Source organism: Ambystoma mexicanum, chromosome 9, assembly GCF_040938575.1.
Source record: "Ambystoma mexicanum isolate Mex_15411 chromosome 9, UKY_AmexF1_1, whole genome shotgun sequence".
Taxonomy (NCBI): domain Eukaryota; kingdom Metazoa; phylum Chordata; class Amphibia; order Caudata; family Ambystomatidae; genus Ambystoma; species Ambystoma mexicanum.
Window position 1 is genome coordinate 749,554,985 of NC_090931.1, and position 22,312 is coordinate 749,577,296.

General features: G+C 45.5%; 1 protein-coding gene across 3 annotated transcripts in view; it reads right to left on the reverse strand.

The window, feature by feature from the left end:
- STAT1 (signal transducer and activator of transcription 1) overlaps positions 1-22,312 on the reverse strand; it is an 876,601-nt gene that overhangs the window by 524,786 nt on the left and 329,503 nt on the right. For all 3 annotated transcript variants that reach the window (XM_069615679.1, XM_069615677.1, XM_069615678.1), the window contains exons 10-11: positions 15,125-15,217; positions 14,628-14,687 (exon numbers count right to left, since the gene is read on the reverse strand). In XM_069615679.1, coding sequence (XP_069471780.1) covers positions 14,628-14,687; positions 15,125-15,217 — 153 coding nt within the window. The remainder of the gene's footprint in view (positions 1-14,627; positions 14,688-15,124; positions 15,218-22,312) is intronic.

The window sequence follows — 22,312 nt, forward strand, 5'->3', positions numbered from 1 at the left end:
TGTAACAGAGAGTGATGCATTGAACAATCCATCTAGATATAGTGGACTTTGAGACTGCATCTCCTTTTCTTCCTGCTGCCACCGAGACAAAGAACTGATTAGTCTTTCTCAGTGGCCTGGTTCTTTCCATGTAGAACATGACAGCTCTGCGTACATCTAGTGTATGGAGACTTTTTTCTCCCAAGCTGGAAGGGTTTTGAAAGAACGGTGGTAGTTCTATTGACTGGTTTACATGGAATTTCGAGATGAATTTTGGTGCAAACCTTGGGTGTGTGCGTAGAACCACTTTATCTTTGTGAACTGTTACGAAGGGGTCTAGAACAGAAAGAGCCTGTAGTTCACTTACTCTCCTAATGGAGGTGATAGCTATTAGGAAAGCAGTCTTAAGAGTGAGGTCTTTAAGAGTTGCCTTGTGCATGGGTTCAAAAGGCGAGCCCACAAGTCTAGAAAGTACCACATTTAAGTCCCATCCGGGAGCTGGGTTAGCTATCAGAGGGTGTATTCTCTTTACCCCCTCCATGAAGGCCTTAATAAATGGGATCTTCCACCACGACACTTTAAGTTGGGAAGTGGTGTATGCAGAAAGTGCCGCCAGGTAGACTTTAATGGAATTGAACACTAGACCTGAATCCAATAAATGGGTCAAGTACAGAACAATATGTGTGGGAGAGCAGTCAACCGGGTTGATGCTCTTTCCTCTACACCAGATGACAAATCTTCTCCACTTGCTAGAATAGCAGTGGCGAGTATTAGGTTTTCTGGCTTCCCTGAGGATGTCCATACATCTCTGCGGGAGTTGTAGATGTCCAAATTCTATGATCTCAGGAGCCAGGCTGCTAAGTTCATGGTCTGAGGGCATGGATGCAGTGTCCTGCCCCTGTCCTGTGACAGCATGTTGTACGGGCAGGGAAGTTTCACTGGGGGAGATAGGGACATCTCCATCAAGTGTGCGAACCATGTCTGCCGGGCCCACATTGGGGCCACTAGTATCATGGTAACTTGCTCCTGGTGCATCTTGTGCACCACTTTGTTGAGAAGGGGAGTCGGGGGAAAGGCGTAAACAAATTTCCCTGACCATTGAATCGACAGACTGTTCCCCTTGGACTGGTTCTGGGGGTACCTGGAGGCGTAACTTTGGCATTGTGAGTTCTCCAGAGTTGCGAACAGGTCTATTTCCGGGAATCCCCATTGCGTGAAGACGTCTAAGACGATGTCTTCGTGCAATCGCCATTCGTACTCTTCGGGCAGGGGGAAGTCTCTGCTGAGTTCATCTGCTAGCAGATTGAGTTCCCCTGGTACGTGTTGTGACAGTAGGAACATGTTGTGTTTGAGAGCCCACTTTCATATATTCTGGGACAGCTTGGACAGTCCTGGAGAGTGGGTGCCCCCCTGCTTGTTGATGTAGTACATGGCTGTGGTGCTGTCTGTAAGGACCATCACTGTCTTCCCTTGTAGGTGTTCCTGGAAGGCTTTTAGTGCTTTGAACACCGCCAGTAGCTCCAGTAGGTTTATGTGCTTGGATGCTACGTTCGGAGTCCACACTCCGTGAGCAGTCTGATGGGATAGGTGAGCCCCCCATCCTGCGAGGGATGCGTCCATGGTTAGAGTGGCCTCCACCGCGGGTGTGGCAAAGGGTTTCCCTATTATCAGGTTTTCCTTTGTCCACCACCGTAGCGAGAGAACCAAGGCTTGCGAGACCACCACTAGATCGTCCCATTGTCCGCTGGCCTGACACCACTGGCTGTTGAGCCACTCTTGCATTGGGGGCATGCTCAGGCACGCGTGAGGTACCAAATAAATACACGACGCAATCATTCCTAGCAATCGCATCGCTTTGCGCACCGTCACCTCTCGACCTGCCACATATCGGGGGATCTGAAACAGCATGTTTTGGACCCTCTCGTTGGAGGGGAAGACGAGGCCGTCCTTTGTTCGAATTATAGCCCCTAGGAATTGTTTGACTTGGCTGGGGTCTAAGCTGGACTTCTTCTCGTTGATGGAGAAGCCCAGTTGGAACAAAAGGTCTACAGTCTCTTGGGTGTTTGAGAAGCATGTCTCGTAAGAATCAAGTTATGAGCCAGTCGTCGAGGTAAGGGTATACTGGAATGGATAACCTGCGCAGGTGGGCCGCTGCCACTGCCAGTACTTTCGTGAATACCCTTGGTGCAGATGCTATGCCGAAGGGTAGCACTCTGAACTGGTAGTGTTTGCCCTCTATCATGAACCTGAGGTATTTTCTGTGCGCTGGCAACATTAAAATATGAAAGTATGCATCTTTCATGTCCAGTGTTGTCATGTAATCTCCCTGTGATAGCAGTGGGATCACTTCCTGTAAGGTCACCATACGAAACTTTTGGGGTTTGACAAACTTGTTCGCTGGGCGCAGATCTAATACAGGGTGCATGGTTAGATCCTTTTTGGGTACAAGGAAGTACACTGAATAAATACCTTCCATTACCTGAGATAGAGGCACGACCTCTATGGCTCCTTTTTCCAGCAGTTGGTCCACTTCTTGGAGAAGGATGGCGAGGTGTTCTGGTGTCATGCGGCGTCCCCTCGGGGGTCTGTATGTTGGGGAACGGTTGAACTCTATACAGTAGCCGCGGGCTACGGTGGAAAGTACTCAGCGGTCTGATGTTATTCCCTCCCATGCTGGAAGAAAGGATGTTAACCGGCCCCCGACCAGCGTTGCATGGGAGGGGACGCGAATCTTCGCGTCACTTGGTGGTGTTGTTGGCTTGGGAGCCTCTGGGGGTGGAACCCCGGCCTCTTCCCTCGCCACGGCGTTGACCCCTCTGATTGTACTGGCCGCTATTACCCTGGTAGTTGCTGGCAGAATACTGTTGTTGTTGGTTTTGTTGCTGGCGTTGTCCATGAAAAAACCGCTTATTACCAAATCACCGCCTGTTAGGGGGTTTTGAAATTTGGTCTAAGGTTTTTATTGTATCAAATTCTTTCTTAGCGTTCTCCAGCGCATCATCCACTGCTCTCCCAAAGAGGTTGAACTCCTCTATGGGTTTATTAATAAGGGATGCTTGTGTTTCCGCCTTAAAACCGGAATTGCGAAGCCAGACGTGACGCTTCAGTAAAATTCCTTGTACCAAAGTGCGGCCAGCCGTCTCTGCTGCATCGAGGGTATTCTTGACGATGCTTTGATTGACCAGAGAGCCCTCGTTAACTGTAGCCAGTAAACGAGTCTTTAGGGGTTCGGGAACTTCTTCGATGTCCTGTTTGAGCTTAGCCCATTGAGCATCGGCGTAGCTTGCCAATAGTGTGTTATTATTGGCGATTCTGGTAGAGAATGCTGCAGAGGTGGTGATTCTCTTGGCTAGGGCATAAAGCTTCTTCCCCTCTTTATCTGGGGGTGCCTCGCTGGTAGATAGTGGGACTCCGGCCCTTTTCCTGGTGTTGGTCACGACCAGGGAGTCCGGGATTGAGTGACCCTTAATATATAATGGGTCTGATTGAGAGGGAGAGAACAGTTTCTCAATCCTCGGATTGACCCCTCTCACCAATGCAGGAGTGGAAAGAGAAGGTGTAATACGTCTCTTAACTGAGGCGAGGATGGGTATAATCTGGCTAGTGGGGGGTTTTCTTTGATAATCCTCTCCACAAAATCGGTGTCTGGAGTGACCTCCCCAGTTTCGATTTCGAAATGTGCTGCTGCCTTCTTCAGCAGTGCATTGAAGGTGGGTTGATCATCGACAGGCGAAGGGTTCCTGACTGGTGTAGTTTCAGTAGACCTGATGACTATACTGCTACTGCCTGTGTCAGTCGACCTAGCCGGTGACTGCCAGGGATTTGGGTCGCCCTCGCCTGTCTCTTCCTGGAATCCCTCCTCACCTAGGTTAGTTTCCTCGTGAAAACCTTCCTCTTCTTGTTGGTCCTCAACATAGGTGAACTCATCTTCCTCCTGGAAGAAGGTGTCTTCCTCAGTGGGATTATAAGAGTATATGTCCTCCTGTATGGGGTTATAAAACTTCTGGTATTTAGCCCTTGGACTCTCCAGGGGTGCCTCCCTTGGTCTCTTGGGTGCCCTGTCTTCTGGGATGGACATGAACCTGTCTAGTTTGTCCATACAGGTCTGGAACCTTTCAAAGGTCCACTGAGGTCGGCCAGGACGGTCTGGGAAAGAAAAAGGAGTTTCTTCCTCCTGTAATGGTCGGGTTCTGTCCCATAACGTTGAAGAAAGTGAGCCTTCTCCCTCTGAGTAGCCTTCTTGCTGGCATGGCCTTCTGTCGGCGTCGGGAACTGGCCTGATCTGTTTTCCGGCGCTTTCGGCGTATCTTTGGCCTTGTGCGCGGTTTTCGGCGTTTCACTCGGCGTACGTCTCTGGCCGTCCCTAGATGCTATACGCGCGAGGCTTTCAGCGATCATTCTCTCTTCCGAGGGATCGGTCGCCGTCGAGCCTTTGCTCGTCGAGTCCTTGCTCGTCGAGTCCTTGCCCGTCGAGTCCTTGCCCGTCGAGTCCTTGGTCGTCGAGTCCTTGGTCGTCGAGTCCTTGGTCGTCGAGTCCTTGTTGGCAACGATGCGCGTCGCCGGAGGTTTTGGTGTTAGCGCCCTTATTTTTAGAATGCCCAGTCGCCTGTCGCAGAAGCGGTGGTGGGAGGGCTGACGACCCTTACAGTCGGCGGAAGACGCCGGTTGCCTTCGTCTTCGACAAATGCGTGTCGGGGAGTGTGTGCTTTGGTGTTTTTGCGTGTGCGTCCTTGTCGCCGTGGTGTACATCCCCATAAGCTGGGCGTGAGCCGGGCTTGTCGGGGCCAGGGACGGACGACGAGGAGCGTGAACGCTCCTTTGAGAGGTCTACAGCCTCCGTTACGGGGGCTGTGTAGTCACTGTCCTCGTCACACTCGGCGGCGGCAGCGGGCGAGGAGTCAGGCCTAGACATGGCGTAGGCCGCCCATCTTTTGACCTTGCGGTCTTTTAGAGTTTTGGGCTTTAGTAATTTACAGGCCGCACAGCCGTCCTCCTGGTGATCGAGGGGTAAGCAACGGTTGCACCGTTTGTGCTTATCCTTCCAGGTATATTTACCCTTGCAAAGCGGGCAAAACCTAAATGGCGTCCTCTCCATAGCTGAGGGTAATAAGTGTGACTACGACCTCGAAAGAGAGGGAGGGGAAAGAGAAAGGCATTCTTAAAGAGAAGAAAGAAAGACCACAAAACCCCACTCTCCCTACTGTGTATGGCCGGCGAGGCCAGGCCACGTGTTCGGCAGCGCTGAAGGATCCCCTCCGCTCGTCCTTCCGTCGAAGATCTTGCTCGGCAGAGAAACGGCTTTGTGTCGAGGGAGGGATCTACGTTATCAATCTTAATAACAAACGACCAAAGGTCGAAGAAACTATTTGGCAATGTCTCTCGAGGAGCTCTGCATAAAGGTGACCAGTAGCTGGGCGGAAAAAAACAATCTGAGGGACCTCGACGCGTGAGGGATTGTGGGTACAACGCACGTCACTATAGGGATAGTGTTACAGACACGCCTTGTCGACGTCCCCTTTTCGACTACGATAAACAAAATGCAATACTCCGCAGTGACCACTGGATGTCGGACTTATGCACAGCATGTGATTCTAAGCAGATTAACTAACATCAGAAATATATATATATATATCAGTAACAAAAACATTGTTAAAAGGACGTTATGGTTAAGTTGCACTAGCAAAAACCTATGAAATTCAGTGAAAAAACTACGTTACAGGGACGTTATGGTTACAGGCAAAACCAAAACCCCCCCCAAAATTCGCCAGTTATGGTAAGCTAAGCAACCATAACTCGCGCCACCAGTGTGCACTGCAAGGACTAACACCCATGACATCAAAGATGCCATCAGAAATCTCATTGATACAATCACTGATGACGTCACATGTGCATTTAGTTTGCATGGAAAGCCTCCACAAGGGATTGTTACTGTAATGGTGGCAGAAAACTATCAAAGATCATTGAAGAACTATCATGAGATAAGTAGTTCATTCAGCAATGCATTGCTATACACACCATTGTATTACAGACTTCCTTGCAGTACATGAAACAACTCAAGTGTTATCTTGAAAATCTTCCCATGTTACATAGTGACATCATGAATGCTTTCCTTTTAGAGTTTCGGGTACTGTGAATGGGTCACACAGAATAAATGCCTCCCTCCTTCACGTAATAAAGCTGTGTTTTGCGTTATTGTAAACATTCTTGTATTCCAGAATGTATGCATCTCCGTGACTGCTACCCTAAGAGTAATGGCGTAGCATGAAGTGTTTGTGCTGCATGTAACGACAACTAAAATGAAAGCACAAGGGACCAGTGGGCAGTGTACCGCCCTTAAAACAATTACGTATGATAAATGCATTTACAGCATTTGCCCATCTGCTGCGGGCAACAAAAGGACCACTCCTGTAGGGTAGCAGAGCTCTAAAACATCCTTGCAGACTATATGGCGCGCTACAGACCCTTACCCGGCAAAGGGCACTGTATTGTGCATGTACAGCAACGCGCTACTCTACAGAGGGAAGGTACTTGGAAGTGCGTGTAAAGGGTCCTTCTGGGAGCATGACAATGACTGGCACCTAGGTAGGTTAGGGCCACCCAATAATTCCATCTCTGGGCACGTCCCCTATGGTATCCATGCAGGTGCTGGCCCTTCTGTACAGGGCCTTTCCTGCTGTTCCTTCTGTGGGGTGTGTCAGAAGACCATAATAAATGGAAATGAACTGGAAAAGGAAATAAGGGAAATAAAGAAAGCACCTTTTCGAGATGAAAAATGGAATTGCCAATGAACAGATGCACGGTGGGAGGCGTGGCACTGTGCAAAACACTGCAGTTTAATTGGTTGGAAAGGGGATCGCTGTAGAAAGAGGTTTCTTGAGGTGTTGCAGAGCGTTTTGAACACTGTCAGCGGGCAACACTTACTACAAAAATGTTTCACTACTTTCAAGAAGGGCACCAAGGCAATTTGGATGGCATGTGCAAAAATCGGGATGGCATGCATAGTAAAATGGACGTTATAGCTGGGGAAACGTGTTCGTGCTGTGAAACGTCATAATCCCATGTGTGTAGTACGCCATTTTCACATGTCGTACAAAGACACAAATACACTCCTTTGCAATGTACCGCGCTTTCTCCATTTGCGAACCAAATAGAAAATGACGCAGCCACATCGATGCCTGCATAATGCTATAGAAAGTTATGCAAGAGATTGGAAACAAAACGCATGACCTGGGCACCCAAAGGTCCCACTAGATTTGCCGGAGGCCTTGTCCAAATGGTTCCAATTCTACCAGCTCTCATTCAGTGTAACAATATGACAGTGAGGATTCCTGTCAGTATTCACAATGAGGTGCCTGGGATAGTCCTGTTGGGGAATGACTTAAAAACTCTAGGAGTAGTGTCCAGTACCACCACGCCTCCCAGTAGGAGGAAACAGAACCAAACCAAATTGTCTCGAGAGGCAACCTTAAGAGACCACTCTGAGCCTGTGTGACCCTCTACAGAGAACCCCACTGGAAGTTATTGTGTTAGTAAATTGACCTCTAACCAAGGCAAATCTAAGGCTAGAATATTAGGGAAATGGGAGACCCAACCATGCTCCATCCTTGCCAATCCAGTTGTAACGTCTTTGACCCACCCTGCTTCTGAGGAAGAGGTGAATATACAAATTGGACCCCTATCTAGGTCTGTGAGAAATGGTAATTCTCAAAGCTGGTGGAAAACCAGGAAAGATGGGTCTAAGGCTAAACACCTTGAGACTGTTGTCTCTACTGTTGGAGACTCCAGTACCAATACTAGTGTTAGGAGGGAAACTTCTAAACCAGGTAAAATTAGATCTCGAAAGAAGTGGAAGCAGACACCCTGCTTGCCCACAACTGCTCCAACCAAGATACCCGAGAGCCAACCTGCTCTTGTGAGAGAGGTGGTGAGGAACAATGGAGGCCCTTCTAGGTCTAAGAGATATCTTTCTAGGAACCATTTGAAAAAACCTATTGTATACTCGGATCCCCTATACATTAAATAAGAAAGATGTACCCCACAGTATTTGTAGGTCCTATAGCTTACAAATGTAAACACCTGATAAAAAGTGCCATAGCAAGGGTTACAAAAAGTTGCTGGTGTACTCAGCAGGCAATTTAACCGACTTGCAACAGGAGATCCATCCTGGTGGGGATTAGATCCCGCTGTCCTTTAGTCTGGGGGGGGGGGTTAGGGAGTTTAGTGCTATATTCCTCCCACCTTAGAGACCCCCAGCTCTTTTGCTGAACTTTGGGACTTGTACTTTTAATTCTATGTATTCTCTGTGTTTCTTTTGACTTTGGAGTCTGAAAAACTCCATAGGCATCATCTTTACATTGTGTCACACAGCACCTTCAGAGCAGGGGCACAGGGAAGTCTCTTATATTTCTGAGAGATTTAAATACCTTCTCTTGGTGAAACTACTGTTTCCAAGAGCAGTGAAGTGAAATTGACTTTCTAGACCCAGCACACACTATCTCATGTAACACTTTTATGTTACGCTTTCTACATTTAATGTCTGGTGGCAGTGGTTTACTTTTTACTAACATTGTGTGTTTTAATCGCAGGCTGCGTTCGCAGCTGCAGTAAAGCACCCATGGGTGCCCATTTTGTCAAAATGGCCCTGGTCTTCTATTTTCGCCATTTCTTGTCGGAAAGGTCCTTCTTGAGATTTACTCTGCGCGCCAAACCAGGTTTGGTCCTTTTGTTCGTTTTGTCTTTGGCAGGCTTCCTGAGTGAAACCCGCCTCTGGCTCCAGTATGTCTGGCAGGGGCAGGAAGTGAGGTAGGTGCCCGAAACTCCCTGTGCTTAATCCCCTTGGTTACAGGAATGCACCCAAAAAGTGATTGGCCAGCTGGCTGTCCGGCAAGGGCAGCCACCCTGCTGTGTGATTGACAGCAGGCTGTATTGAATGGGAGAAACCTGCATAAAAGGTGAGGTTTTTTGGCTTGGAAGGTAGAGTCGACCACTGGACGGAGGAATTTGAAGAAGAACTTGGGAGAGATGCCTGCTGCAACTCCTGGACCATTGGTTTGCCCGGTGAAGCCCTGCTGCTGTGCTGAAGCTCCGAATTCGCCTCGACTAGAAAAGCCCTGCAAGGACAACCTCTACCTTTGAGTTGGTGGGACCAATCAACTCCAAAGTAAGCCCGTCAGGACATCCTCACAAAGCTGATTGTATTTCCGCTGCTGATGGAACCGAAGTGCCAGGGAGAGGAACACCAGATTGTGTGTGTTGCTTTTAAGTCGGACCCGAGCGCTAGGAAGATCCTCCGGACTTCATTGATGCTGGACTGACCAAGCCTGAGCCACCTCAACAGAGTGCTGGACCCCAGAAGCAAGGAAAGTCTGAAGTGGTATCCGAGAACCGCATTGTTGCTATTTGCCGTCAGACGCGAGGAGCTGAAAAACCGCAGGTCCGCTGTATTGAAGTTTGCCCATTGCTAACGCTGACCTTCCCATTGCAGAGCAGGAGTCCCCAGAGGTCCTCTCTATTATCCCCACGAATGAGGCTCAGGAACAACAGGATCTGCAGAGCTGTACAGGAACAGAAGCCAGCTGGAATCATTTCTTCTAACCAGAGGTACTGTAAAGTATAAGAGAATTTACCTCTTGTTGTGTAGTCTTACTTGCTCTCAGTTCACACCTGTCTTGGTTACCTTACAGAGTTGCTAAAGCTTTGCCCCTCGCAAGGCTCACTAAAAACATTGTGCAAGACGTTTTACCTACCTGCAAAGAAGATCTTCAGCACCCCTTGACATTGTGCAATTAACAGTGGCTGTCCTGGCTCCCTCAGAGACTCCTTTTTACCTCTGACTTTATGCTTTGGCATTTCCCCCGGGAAAGGGTTAATTTACTCTGCATTGGAAGGTTTTTAAAGTACTTACTCTTCTAACCTGTGTAGTTCAGACTTATACCAAAGGTTGGGTCCCTATTGCCAGGAGGTCAGGGTTATTGTAGTGCACCCTAAGGGCACTGCATACAAACTTGCCTAACACAGACCTTCTAGAGAGGGATCATCTCTCTGTCCCAAACTGAAGTCTGTCCTTGAGGGCCCCTCTTCTGCAAGCAAAGTCTGCAGCTCAGGATGGTCTCATGGATCCAGATCTTCTAGACAGGGTTGAATCCCCTCCTCTGACTCATCAGAAGAGGGTTCTTCAGGGGATGCCTTTGGCACCACTCCGTCTCAGCTGGTGGTGGGGTCACAGGGGTGACTTCTAGGTTTTCAACAGAAACCCTTTTCTTTGTGGAGGTTTTGGGCTTGGGGCCCTTCTTTCCTTTAGAGACTCTAGATTTCTCCTTGTTATCAGTTGGAAGATCTCTTACGGTTGCCTCTCTGGCTTTCCTTGTCAAATCCCTTCTCTTCTTAGAGGGGGGTTTGGGTGTGCTGGAGACTACACCTAGGTATTCAAAGTATTTCCACACAGTACCCTTCCTTGTACTTCTGACTGAAGACTTACAGGTATCTTTACAGCCATCCCATTACACTTAATGATAGCTGGCAGTACAGGGCACATTTGGACTGGGCCTCCTGCTAACTTGGTAAGCCTTTTGGGAGCCTTAGCAACTTCCTCAGGTTGAAAGAAACTTTCCTATACCACAGTTGTACTGGCCCCAGTGTCTCTAATGGAAAGGGTGTCCTGACCATTGACACATACACTGTCTTTATAATACTCTTTAGTATTATCAGGAATGGAATTATAGACCTCAATGTTCTGTTGTTCCCACAGTCCCAGAGATACTAAAGAAACTCTAGCCTGAACACCAATGGGTTCTTCAGTGTGAGGGTGAAAGCTAGCCCCTGTCATTGGAATATCCACATCATGTGTGAATGCTAAGCTGACAGAGGGGATCCCTGAAGGTTTACCCTTACAACTGGGATCTCCTTTCACATGGTCACCAGACCCACAAACCACACATTTTCTAAAGATATTTTGGAATGGGGGTTTCTGATAACCTCCCTCTGGTTTGGGCCCAGAGGTTTCACTAGCTCTATAAGGTTGTTTAGGGGGTTATTTACCCTTGTTATGTTTATGGCCATCTTTTGGTGGGGAATTTTTGGAATGATCCTTCTCATCCCTTTTATGCTTTTTCCCCTCCTCTTTCTTGTGAGGAACCCCAGAATCCTGGCAATGAGAACAGTGTTTGCCAACTGGTAATCTTGTCTATCAACATCATTCAACTCCATCACAGCCATTCTAGGGGGGCCTAGAGATTACCCATGGAACAAACTCACTTTCACAAATACCTTGTTCTTTACATGTACATTCAAATGTACTCAGCCAATCAAGAATGTCAGTTTTACATCATACAAACTCACCAACTCTTTGGGGAGACAAGGCTTCCTGCTTCTGGAGTGTTCTGGCAAAGAGGACTCTGAAACAGAAGTGGAATTGAGGGACAACTTTTTCATCTCCAGTTCATGCTGCATCTCTTTCTCCCCCCCGACTTGCAGTTCCTTACTCATTTCTTTGTCCCTCATTTCAGTCTGAATCTCCAGTTTTCTAGATTAAAGCTGCATTTTCATGTTATCTATTTCTAGAACGAGCTCAGCCAACATGTTAGGTACAGGTAGGGGTGAGGTGAGAGGATGTGGAGGAGGATCAGTAGTTTCATTTTCCTCCATCTCATCATCTACCTCATTTTCTGGAAGTTGAGGGCTAAAGGTTATACTATGACCATCATTATCTTCTAGATCAATTCTGTAAGTAGGGGTTATAGAGCTAATTGCAGTTTGGTAATCCAACACGTTTTTGATTAAATCAGCTTTTTTCCTTTTGTACCAAGACATGTATCTTTACACATTTCTTTAAGTATTTCAACAGTAGGAGATCTAAGAGCTTCTGCCTTAAAGTTTTCCATTGTGGACATGGTTTTAGTACTTTACAGTGTAGTGACCTTGAGGATGGATTCTTTGAGTTCAATACAACCAGGAATCAATGTAATCCAACGTACACAAATCCCACCAGCTGTACAACCAGTGTAAGAGGAGTTTTCCTAAAGTCCTACTGGTAGTAATACAAAGATTACAGTTCCAAAAGACAGAGCCCACAAGAATGGATGAGTGGAAAAAGGCTCCACTCATTCAGGGTTGAAAGAAAAAGGTCTATCAGTCCAGCAAAAAGTGCCGGGGGTCTCACTAATAGAGGGGATGAAGCATAAAAATGATAAATCTCCCTAACATCGGGGTCAGGAGTCCAAACATACCAAAAAGAAAGGGAGTCCCATAGAAGTCTACTGAAGGAAAGCAGCGACACACAAATATTTCCTAACAGGCATTTACAGCATGCATCTGTTTAATTAGTCTAAGGCATCCATGTTTATTGATATTATTTTAATTATTTCCATTATTTAATGTTGGAACCTAACTGCTGCTGAATGTATCCCTGCTACACCGTCCATTTTTTCCTTACTTTTCCCTTGTATACAGTGTGCATTGTGCTTGGCAGAATTATAAGTGCAGTCATCACACCAGATTTTAATCAGCCAATCATGCTGTGATACTATGCCTGCAATAGTCATCCAAGTTCTTGCAATTTCCGATGTTTCTGGCATTTGCTGATAGACTGTTTTTAGGGAGAATTCTCAGAAATGTGCTAATTCCCACTTCCTTAGAGACCACCAGCAACTTTGCTGGACTTTGAGGACTTGATTTTTTTTTTACCTGGAGAGAGTGAGATCCTTTTGCCCACTCTCTCATGTATTTTAATGTGATTTTGTACACTGTGTTTCTTTTGGTTGTGGAGTCTGACAAACTCCATAGGCATAATCTTTTACATTGTGTCACACAGCACCTTCAGTGCAGTGACACAAGGACGTCTTCCAGATTTCCCAGAGGTTTAAATACCTTCTCTGGGTTAAGCTACTGTTTCCAAGAGCAGTAAAATGAAATTTACTTTACTTTCATTTGTAGCTTTCTAGACCCAGCACACACTATCTTACAATAGAAGTCCTCCCTCTTGTCCCCACGACTGAGGCCCAGGAACAGTGAGATCTGCAGAGCTGCACAGGAACAGAAGTCATCTGCTGCACTTTTTCTTCAATGCAAAGGTACTGTAAAGTCAGAGAGAACTTACCTCTTGTTGTAGAGTTGCTTGCATCTTCTACCCCTCACAAGTCTAACAGCGTGTGGCCCTACCTTGATTCTTCTTTTTCTTCAAAGACTTCTAAAACATTGTGCAAAGACTTTTCTTACTTACCTGCAAAGAAGTGCTTCAGCTCATATAGACTTTTGCCCATTGACTTTGGCTTAGCCTGTTCCACTGAATGACTTTTATTGGGGGATCTGAAAGTATTTGCCTGCTTGAGAATATTTGTGATCTCTTGTAAGTTCTAATAATCTTTTCCTTTGACCTATTCCTAAACTATTCTAAATGCAACAGTGATATATTAATGTCCCCGGCACCCTAGCTATTGAAGACTGATTTAGAAACTTAAGAGTGTGTATTTTTGGAGTGTATTTGTGTGTTGCTTTATATTGATCCCTTCTGAAGAAGGCTTATTCTAACTGAATGGTAAATAAATTAATAATTGTTTATTCAAGAAACCTTGTGTGTAAGAGTTTATTTGAATACTTGTCACTGTGAATCTCTGTGTAACTCCCCTACAGCTCACACTGACCCCTCTTGAGATGAGCCTGGCTGCTCAATCACGCTACCAACCTGTGTAATACAGACCTATACCAAAGGTTGGGTTCCTATTGCCAGGAGGTCCGGGTTGTTGTAGTGCACCCAAAGGGTACTGCATACAATCTTGCCTAACAACTGTAGTGGTCTTGGCTCATGTCCTTAGAATATGTGATATGCATGCACCCATAGTTAACCATTTATTGCTCCATAAATGCATTTCAATTCCCCTCCTAGATATCCTTTCTAGTAGATCAAAGCAACCTTTTATGTCTTCCTGAACTTGATTCCACAAGATGTATTCCCCAGTTAACCCAATAATTTAGCACAACTGCTAACCCAGAAGATCACAGATCATTATTATTTAACATATTTTGCATTTTACATCATTGCAGATCAAACAGATTGGGGAAATGGATCAAAGGTGACAAGACTGCTTTTGTGTTACGTGAACCGAAAGATATAACTTCAACATATGATGAATACAGTCAGCATTTCTTAGCTGAGTCACAGAAAAGTAATATGCTATACCATCATACCAGAAGCAGTTTGCAACACGTGGAGAAATACAGAGATTCTTCAAAACCCACTTAATAATCCAGAGAAAACATGCGCATTTTGGGTACACCAAAAGAGGAAAATTGCGTGCATTATAACATTGTCATTTATATAATGATTTACTGCCAATTCTTAAGAAAAGATGTGTATTTGAGTGAATTTGTAGTAAGCGGAATTATATGCAGGTTTCAAAATGTCTGGACATCTCGGATCCTTGGGGATTTACTAAGCAGCTTTGAAACATTTGAACGTTTTCAATTAGTCTTTTGATAGCCATGAGGTTGGCCAATATGGATACCATTTAATCAGGTGGCATGGAAAGTGTATTAGTAGGATAATGGGAAGCTAAGTGGTCAATTTTGGGGTATGTGGAACTTATCTGTATTATATTTACACCAAAGGGGACTTCCTGATTGGGAATCAGCATAACAGCAAACAAGGAACATACTTATCAAACAGGGCCTTGACTTTTAATTGATAATTCAGCTCTTGTAGTTTAACCAGCAGTCTAGAAAGAGAGAGGAAATTGCACTGTTATACAAACATTACATTTCATAGTTAAAAAGGCATGGGTGTACATGATTTGTCAAGATGAAATCCTGCTGATCTTTTAGAAACATAAGTTCTCACAAAACATCATATTACTCTGCAGGAGAGGACCAGAGGCATCCATACAAAAGTCACTGACAACCTTTTATCACATTCATGGTACTGAACAAATTATCTATGCACTCAAATATGAATGTAGTAACAAAATGGCTAGCAAACAAGTTCTACCTATTGTGCGATTAAGAAGCAGAGCAAAAATAATAATACTTGTTTGCAAACATCATCCGCCCCTAAACCAGTAGGTATTTTAGGAACCTTCAGGAAGGTTAATCTAGGAGCATGTGCCATTCATCCTTGGCATGAAAGGAACTGTTATTAATGGCAACACTGCTGTACCTTAATTTCACAGTGAACTGCACTCCAGTCTTTAGGACCATCGGCTTCTGAGGATGGGTTGGCATGCAAGGCTGTCTTTCAACCACAAAGGAACTGCAAAGGAAATGTGAGTGCATTCAATGTGTTTGTAACATAACAATGTTTAGAGTTTATCATTTTAAAAGACACAGACACGTGATCTTGTGGTCAAGGCATTGAATTCAGAGGAATTACTTTAGATTCCACATTTGATTGTGTGTTCTTCGATCTATGAATGCATGGAAATGCAATTCATGCCCTGCACTGTAAAAATGGGGTTATCTTATCACAAAGAGCAATACAACTGTAAATCATTCATGAGAGGACACAATTTTGCATATATTCCTTTGGGAGCAGATCCAGAACCCATCTCTTAAACATTACTGTATCCTTATGCAGGAGACATAGCTGAAATCGCCACAGGCAACATTAATTAGTCTTGCTACCTATTGGGACCGACTTCCATTTCCCTTTGATAACTTGGGTAGTTCTTTAAACAATTTTGTTGACCTTTTGGCTCCTAGGTGTTTTCCTGACTGAGTGGCTCCTACAGTGATCACTGTGAAGCTGCAAAACCTCTATTCCCACCTTTTGGCTCTGGGTGAACATTTCTCACCCCGAAAAATGTGTTGTTGAGTAGGACGATGGCAGCTACATGATTTACCTTTTAATACAACACTCAGTAGCCTTTTTACGATGGTGATGCCAACATTTTAAAAGTACTACATCACAGCCATATTGTTTGTGGTCTTTATTTTGTTTAACTCGATCACACCATTCTGTAAAACCCATCTGGATTCCTTTCAGAAACATATGTGCCTACAGGTTTATGTTGCTTCCTTGATACTTAGTGAACAGAGGATAGCACAGGGGCAACGTGTTGGTCTTGGAAGCAAGACCACGCAGAGCAACAGAGGTTTTGAATCCCAGATCCGCGCTTAGAAACCAAACTCGCATGTAATAAAAACACAATTAAATAAAATACTTCTTGGACCCAAGATGCAACCGGACCAGAAGTGGTAGTCCCTGCTGCCTGACTGGAACCAGTGTGATGTGTTCCTGCGCTGCCAAAATGAACTGCTCCTGTGTGGGGCCTCCTGGCTGCAACATCTGTAGCTGCTCCTCCTGAAGGAACTACTTTCGTGCTGTTCATGAAGCCTTTGGTTTCACCAAAGGTGCCTGTGTCCTACTTTAAATGGTCAATTCTGTGCTTCCACACAGCCCCTACTGTGCCCTTCAGTTTGTGGATCACCTGAATGGGGTCATCTAAGATCGCAGATAGTTTTTTTTGTCCAGCCACCTCGCAGTGATCTGTCTGCAGACCCTGTAAATAGAGCAGCACCTGGATCTATAGTATATCCAGACTGCAAAGTGACCGCTCAACCTGCTTCTCATGGACTTTCACAGTATTCCTCGGCATAGTATGCCTATGTAAGGAAGGCATGTTATCAACAGTAAGACAGACACAAGTGACCACAGTTCAAAGGTGTTTATTGAACTTCAACAAGGGTATGATAAACGGCTGTCTAATCCTAAATCTAGAGATGGGAGCAAGCTACGACCATCAAATAATAATAACAGTCCTAGTAGTGTCTTGTCAAAATACAAGGGCCTATACTAAAACAACTATTGTCAATCCTTACCTCTAAAAACAAACAGCGTGGGGGTAGTGTTTATGAAAAACAAAGAAGTGTTCACAAAATGATATGTCAGAATGTTCAGGCCGTTGGCCTCCTTTCCCCAAGTTTTCAGCACGGCACTAAGAGGTTCACTCGAGCGTAGAACAATATTTGGCTTCTTCGGCACGAGGATACAGTTCAATCACTATCAGGGACTTCTGTGCCAAGTCTCTTTACTTATTAAAGTTTCTTGATTTAGAGGGCCTGATGTACCAAAACAAACCAAAGGTTATTTTCATCTTACAAGTACTCCATTCAGGTGATTCATTCTTCACACTGGATCCCCCTCAGCTGGGCTCAGATACCTTTAATATAACAATCGTTACTTTGGATCCCCTTCTTCCGGACTCAGATACACTTTTACAATGTTCATAGAATATTCTTTCTCCAGTGACTTACGGTTCACTCCGGATCCTCCTCAGCCGGGCTCAGATCCTTCCTCTTACACACTTAGTCTCCCTCAGCCGGGTTCTGACCAATTTCAGTTAGTATCAACTATCGAAGACTTTTGAATATGCACAGGGTTTAGCTTGACCCGTTGCAGGACCACTTCGATTTCACAATTCCCCTTTCCGTTTGCCACCTCTCAGTTGGATACCTAACAGAGACCTTCGAAAGAGTACTCCCCTGGCGCCGGAACACTCCGTTTACGGTATCTGTCTTAGCTTCAAAAGTTCAGTCACTCATCTGCTGTTAAATTATTCGCATGGCGCTTCACTTACGCTTCACACACTGTTTTCTTCAGATGTCTCTATGCAATGTTGCAGTTTGCAACTTTGGCTCTAACTCAGACTGGTCTGCTATTAGTCTCCCTGACTCACTGGCTGTGCTTACTTTACTGCCACTGCTTTGTTGTAAGAGCCACGGACAGTAGCATGGCAGCAAACGCTCCTCCCCGTCTTGGTTATTGACGCAGGAGAGCCCTGGGTACCTCCGACACACAATGCAGGTTATTTCAGCTTTAATTCCAGGTCTTATGTTTCTTATTCTCGAAGGCTCATGAAAATAAAAGTCTTTCTCTGAAAAGGTCAAGGGCACTTACCTCTTTGCAACTCTCTCCGGTCTTACTGTCTTTCTCCTTGTATTAAACTGCCATCTTGGAACTGCTGCTTCCTCGTGTGCTTTGCCTTGCTCAGAGTGTGCTTTCGTGCTCCGCCCTTTATCCGTGTTGGGAAGTGTGATGGAAGTCAGGTGTGTGTAATGATCAGTAATTGCCTGACTCTGCCTGACCATTGTGTTGGGACATGTCAGGTATACGGCTTGGGTGTTAGTCTGTTTTCTCTCACAGTGAGCTGTCCGTGAGAAAGTGTTTGTGTTGGGAAAGGGGGTGGGGGTTGAGTTCCCTAAGTAGGATGGGGAAAAGCTGCTAAAGGGAAGGGAATACTGCCTCTCTCTGTCCGGTGTCTCAATTCCACTCCCTGAAGACCCCTCATCTAGGTGATCCTCCCAACAGCCTTAGGTTTATACCTGCCCCAAGTTGCTGATAGCTCCTTGAAAAAGTATATGGGTTTTACTTACCTTGAGTTAGCTGTGTGCCATCTTAAAATAAGTTATAAGCGTTACTGCTTATCTCAATCTGTGTTTCACTGATCTCAAAAGCACCTGTAATTGAATATTACATCCTTAGGTTTTACACACCTATGTTGGGAAGAAACCCCAAGCGCTTTAGAGTTAGGCAAGACCTTTTTAAGACGCTATAATGGACTAGGGGGGAGGAGGGACACTGTGAAGGCTCTCCCATACAAATATAATCACATACACAGACACGGGCAAGCACTAAAGAAGGCAGTTACTGTCTAAATATAAGGCACAATTAACTTTTAGCTGCATAGATGTGTAATGTCAGATCCTAGCCATTGTAAACTCTTAAGTGCTATTGAGGATTTGAGCTCCTTCCCAGAAGGAATGCAGCCTTAGGGATTCTAAAAATGGACCACAGGCAAATATGCAGTGTTCGTCACTATGGCCAAGCACTGGCAGCACAAACTAACTCACCAGCTGTCTACTGTCCGTCAAGGGTCCACGCAGGTCAAAAATAGAAAATGCATGTTCTGTGCGACAAAATACAGAATGGGACAAATTATAAAAATAAAGTGTGAAGGAGACTACAGGGCCCAGATAACGTTAGCAGGAGGAGTGAAATATGGATAGAATGAATGAAAATTGTTTACACAAATGTAGTTTTTCTCTTGGGCTGGGCCTCAAGGTTTGTAAAAGTCTGCAGAGCTGCAGTGTGTTTTTGCATAGGAGGAAAGCATGAGCTACTGTGTGTTCTTGCAGAGCTAGCCAAATGTAGAACAGCATGCCCTGACAAAACCGCTGACAACAAAGAAAGAAGGCTTTGGAGCATCCCTATTATGGAAAAAGGACGGACGGATGGGGATGAAGCCATAATCCATATCCAGTGATGCCACCACAGCAAGCCAGGACTATATAAACCCCTGCCTCAAACCACTTTGGCAGGAAGGAACGGAAGAGGGACAGGAGAAGACCGTTCAGGCAGCAGAGTCCTTTGCTACCATCTTCATTTTGTAAGGTTAAACTTGTTATCCTTACAAGATCGCTTTTTGGCCTTATTCCCCCTGGAAGGGTGTTTTTATTCTGGTGTGCATGTAATTAGAGACACCCTTACAAATGGGGACTATCCCGACGTGGATCCCTGTACCCCCGCCCCGTATTTCGCAGAAGCCCAGGCCATCTCACCAGGAAACAGGCACACCCACCTACAGCGACCGGTCCCCCAAATAAAAAAACACGTGTTTCCTGGGCGGTTTTAGTAGGAGTCATTTTAAAAGAAATCCTCTCTGCTCACTGAAGAGGGCGAGGCCCCAGAGAGAAGGACAGGCCAGTATTGGGACCCCGTAACGGAGGGAAACTCGGGTGAACACACACATGTAAGTATATTCTTGTAAGAGATAACAACAAGGGGACATGTGTGTATGACAGCATGTTGGTGTGAATGGATGAAGTACAAAGTCAATGACATAGATTGAATAGGACCTTTGGTGATGTGTTAAGGTATAGATTGGATAGGACCTTTGGTGATGTATTACGGTGTAGATTGGATAAGATTTCAGGTGATGTGTTAAGGTATAGATTGGATAGGAGGTGGGTTATGTATTGAAATTGCCGCGTATATCTGTTTTTCTACTTTTATTGTGGAGGAAGGGAGCCTCAGCGTACAGACTGAGAAGAAAGGGATCCTCAGCCATAACAGGTTGAGAAGGTAATGCCACACCAAATTATTTTATGACCATAAAAGAAATGGGATCCTCAGCATGTAAAAAAGCTAAGAAGGTGGTACTACGGGGATATAAGGAAAAAATAAGTAGTGGCCCGGTATAAGGAATGGGCCTGGATTTTGGTCAATTATTTTAATATATTTTTTCTTGCTGTCTTTTGTGGTCAAAAAGGAAGGAAGGAGGGGGGAGGGGAGAGAGAGAGAGAGAGAGAGAGAGAGAGAGAGAGAGAGAGAGAGAGAGAGAGAGAGAGAGAGTTTTTTTTGGGCAACAAGCAGCAGCGTGTGCAGCATAGCAGTAAGGTCTAATTGAAGAATCAGGGACAAGTGCAATATTATAGGGGAAGAAACCCCAATAAGACACATGCATAGGGCTCTGCCACTGTACTGTGACAGGATAGAAAAATATCATAAACGATGTGTATTGGAAACAAAGGAAGGAGGGATGTCCTGCTCCTGGCCAGAGCAGGGCTCCCATAATAGAAGCACGCTAGAAAAAATGTCCATCGGTTTAGCAGCAAAATATAAGAGAAAGAAGTTACAAAAAAGAAAAGAGATTTTAGATCTCTCATGATTATTCGAGGATATGGAAGATCAGGAAGATAAAAAAAGAGATCTAATATAAGGGGATATACCCCGTAACGTCTAAACCTGCAGTAGGGTATACAAATCCAGTCTATAAGCCTCCAGTGGTACAGAAATTGTTGTTGACAGCAGGCTCAGTCACTAGGGTAGGGGGGACTCAAGAGCTTTTGCACCTCCACCTCCATATAACCCATCCACAACCGCTGACATGCCCATAGCATCAGTGTACCCACAGGGTTCACAAGCAGATATAAACAACGAGTTAAGAGCGTTGCGGGAAAGGTTGGTCAGGTTAAAAGAACCTGAAGAAATACCACCAGAAATAAGGGTACCATTGCAGAAAATAGGCGATTGGAAGTCAGGAGATTTTTTGGTTAGATTCAAAACTGGGGAGCTCGAGCTTAAGAATTTACTGGTCGCCATAGTTGGAGACCAGGCTGGGACATATGGGTAAGGGCTGGGTACCTTGGGATAATTCTTGCATATAATGAACATTATTGAGCAGCCGTTAATGAAGAAAGAATAAGGGCATGGGATTCCCTATGAAAGATGTACCTAGATACCCCTAACTTACATTCTTTAATGCAGTGCGCAATGGGTGATGATGAGGACCCAGTTAGGTATATTCTTAAGTTACAGGAAATGTGTAGAGTTGAGGCAGGAGGGCAATGGGACCATTCAGTACCATTTTTCTATTTTATCGTAAAGAGGTGATTACCAAAAGAGGTCCAGAAGGCACTAGATACAATTGTGGGAGTTGAAGCCAAAAGGTGGACGGAGATACAAAGTTTAATAGTCCACCATTGTAAGAGAATCAAGGAGCAGGACAGGGAGACTGCCCAGAAGCGGCAGAAGGACGAGGCAAAACGAGTGGAAAAGAAACTAAATAAGGTTGTTGTCCAAGCACCAGTGATGCCACCGGGTCAGGGAGAAAGGGCAGGAGATACTCAACAGATAGTGAATGCCACAATTGCAGCACTATGGGCCGAAGAAGGACAGGGACAATGGGGTGGCGGGGGGCAGTTCCCCAACCCACAGTGGCAGTATGAAGGAGCACCAAGGGGAAGAGGCGGATTTTGAGGAACAAGAGCAGGAGGCTTTGGGGGGATAGGGCCCCGGGAAGGAGGATTGGGAACATCACAGTGCTTGTATTGCTGGAGATGGGGGCATTTAGCAAGGGGATGCAGGAACAGGCCTGGGATGGGATTTAATTATGGGCCATCACCTCCAGGGCATAGATTCCAAGGGCCTCATGGAATGGGACACCCGCAATTTGGCTGAGGGGGTCAAAATTAGTTCTGGGGCTGACAGGCAAGGGCAACGTGGGCAGCAATCACAGCAGGGTGAGGGAACACAGTTCAACAGGATGGCAGGGGGAACGGGAGCCCAGTTCCAAGGAGTTATGATGGTGGGGGGCACCCTTTTTCATTCCCCGGGACAAATACATATACTGATTAGGACAGCCCACAGAGAGCACTTGCGTGTCCAATTATATATTGACAACCGCACACCCTGAAGAGGAGCCCTTGGTGGAGGCGTAAAAAGGAAACAAGCTATTTATATTTATGGTAGATTCAGGTGCAACTAAATCATGCATTATGGAGGGGAACATTCCATTATCAGGTAAAACTCTTGACACGCAGGGATTCTCTGGGGCTATTTCTATGG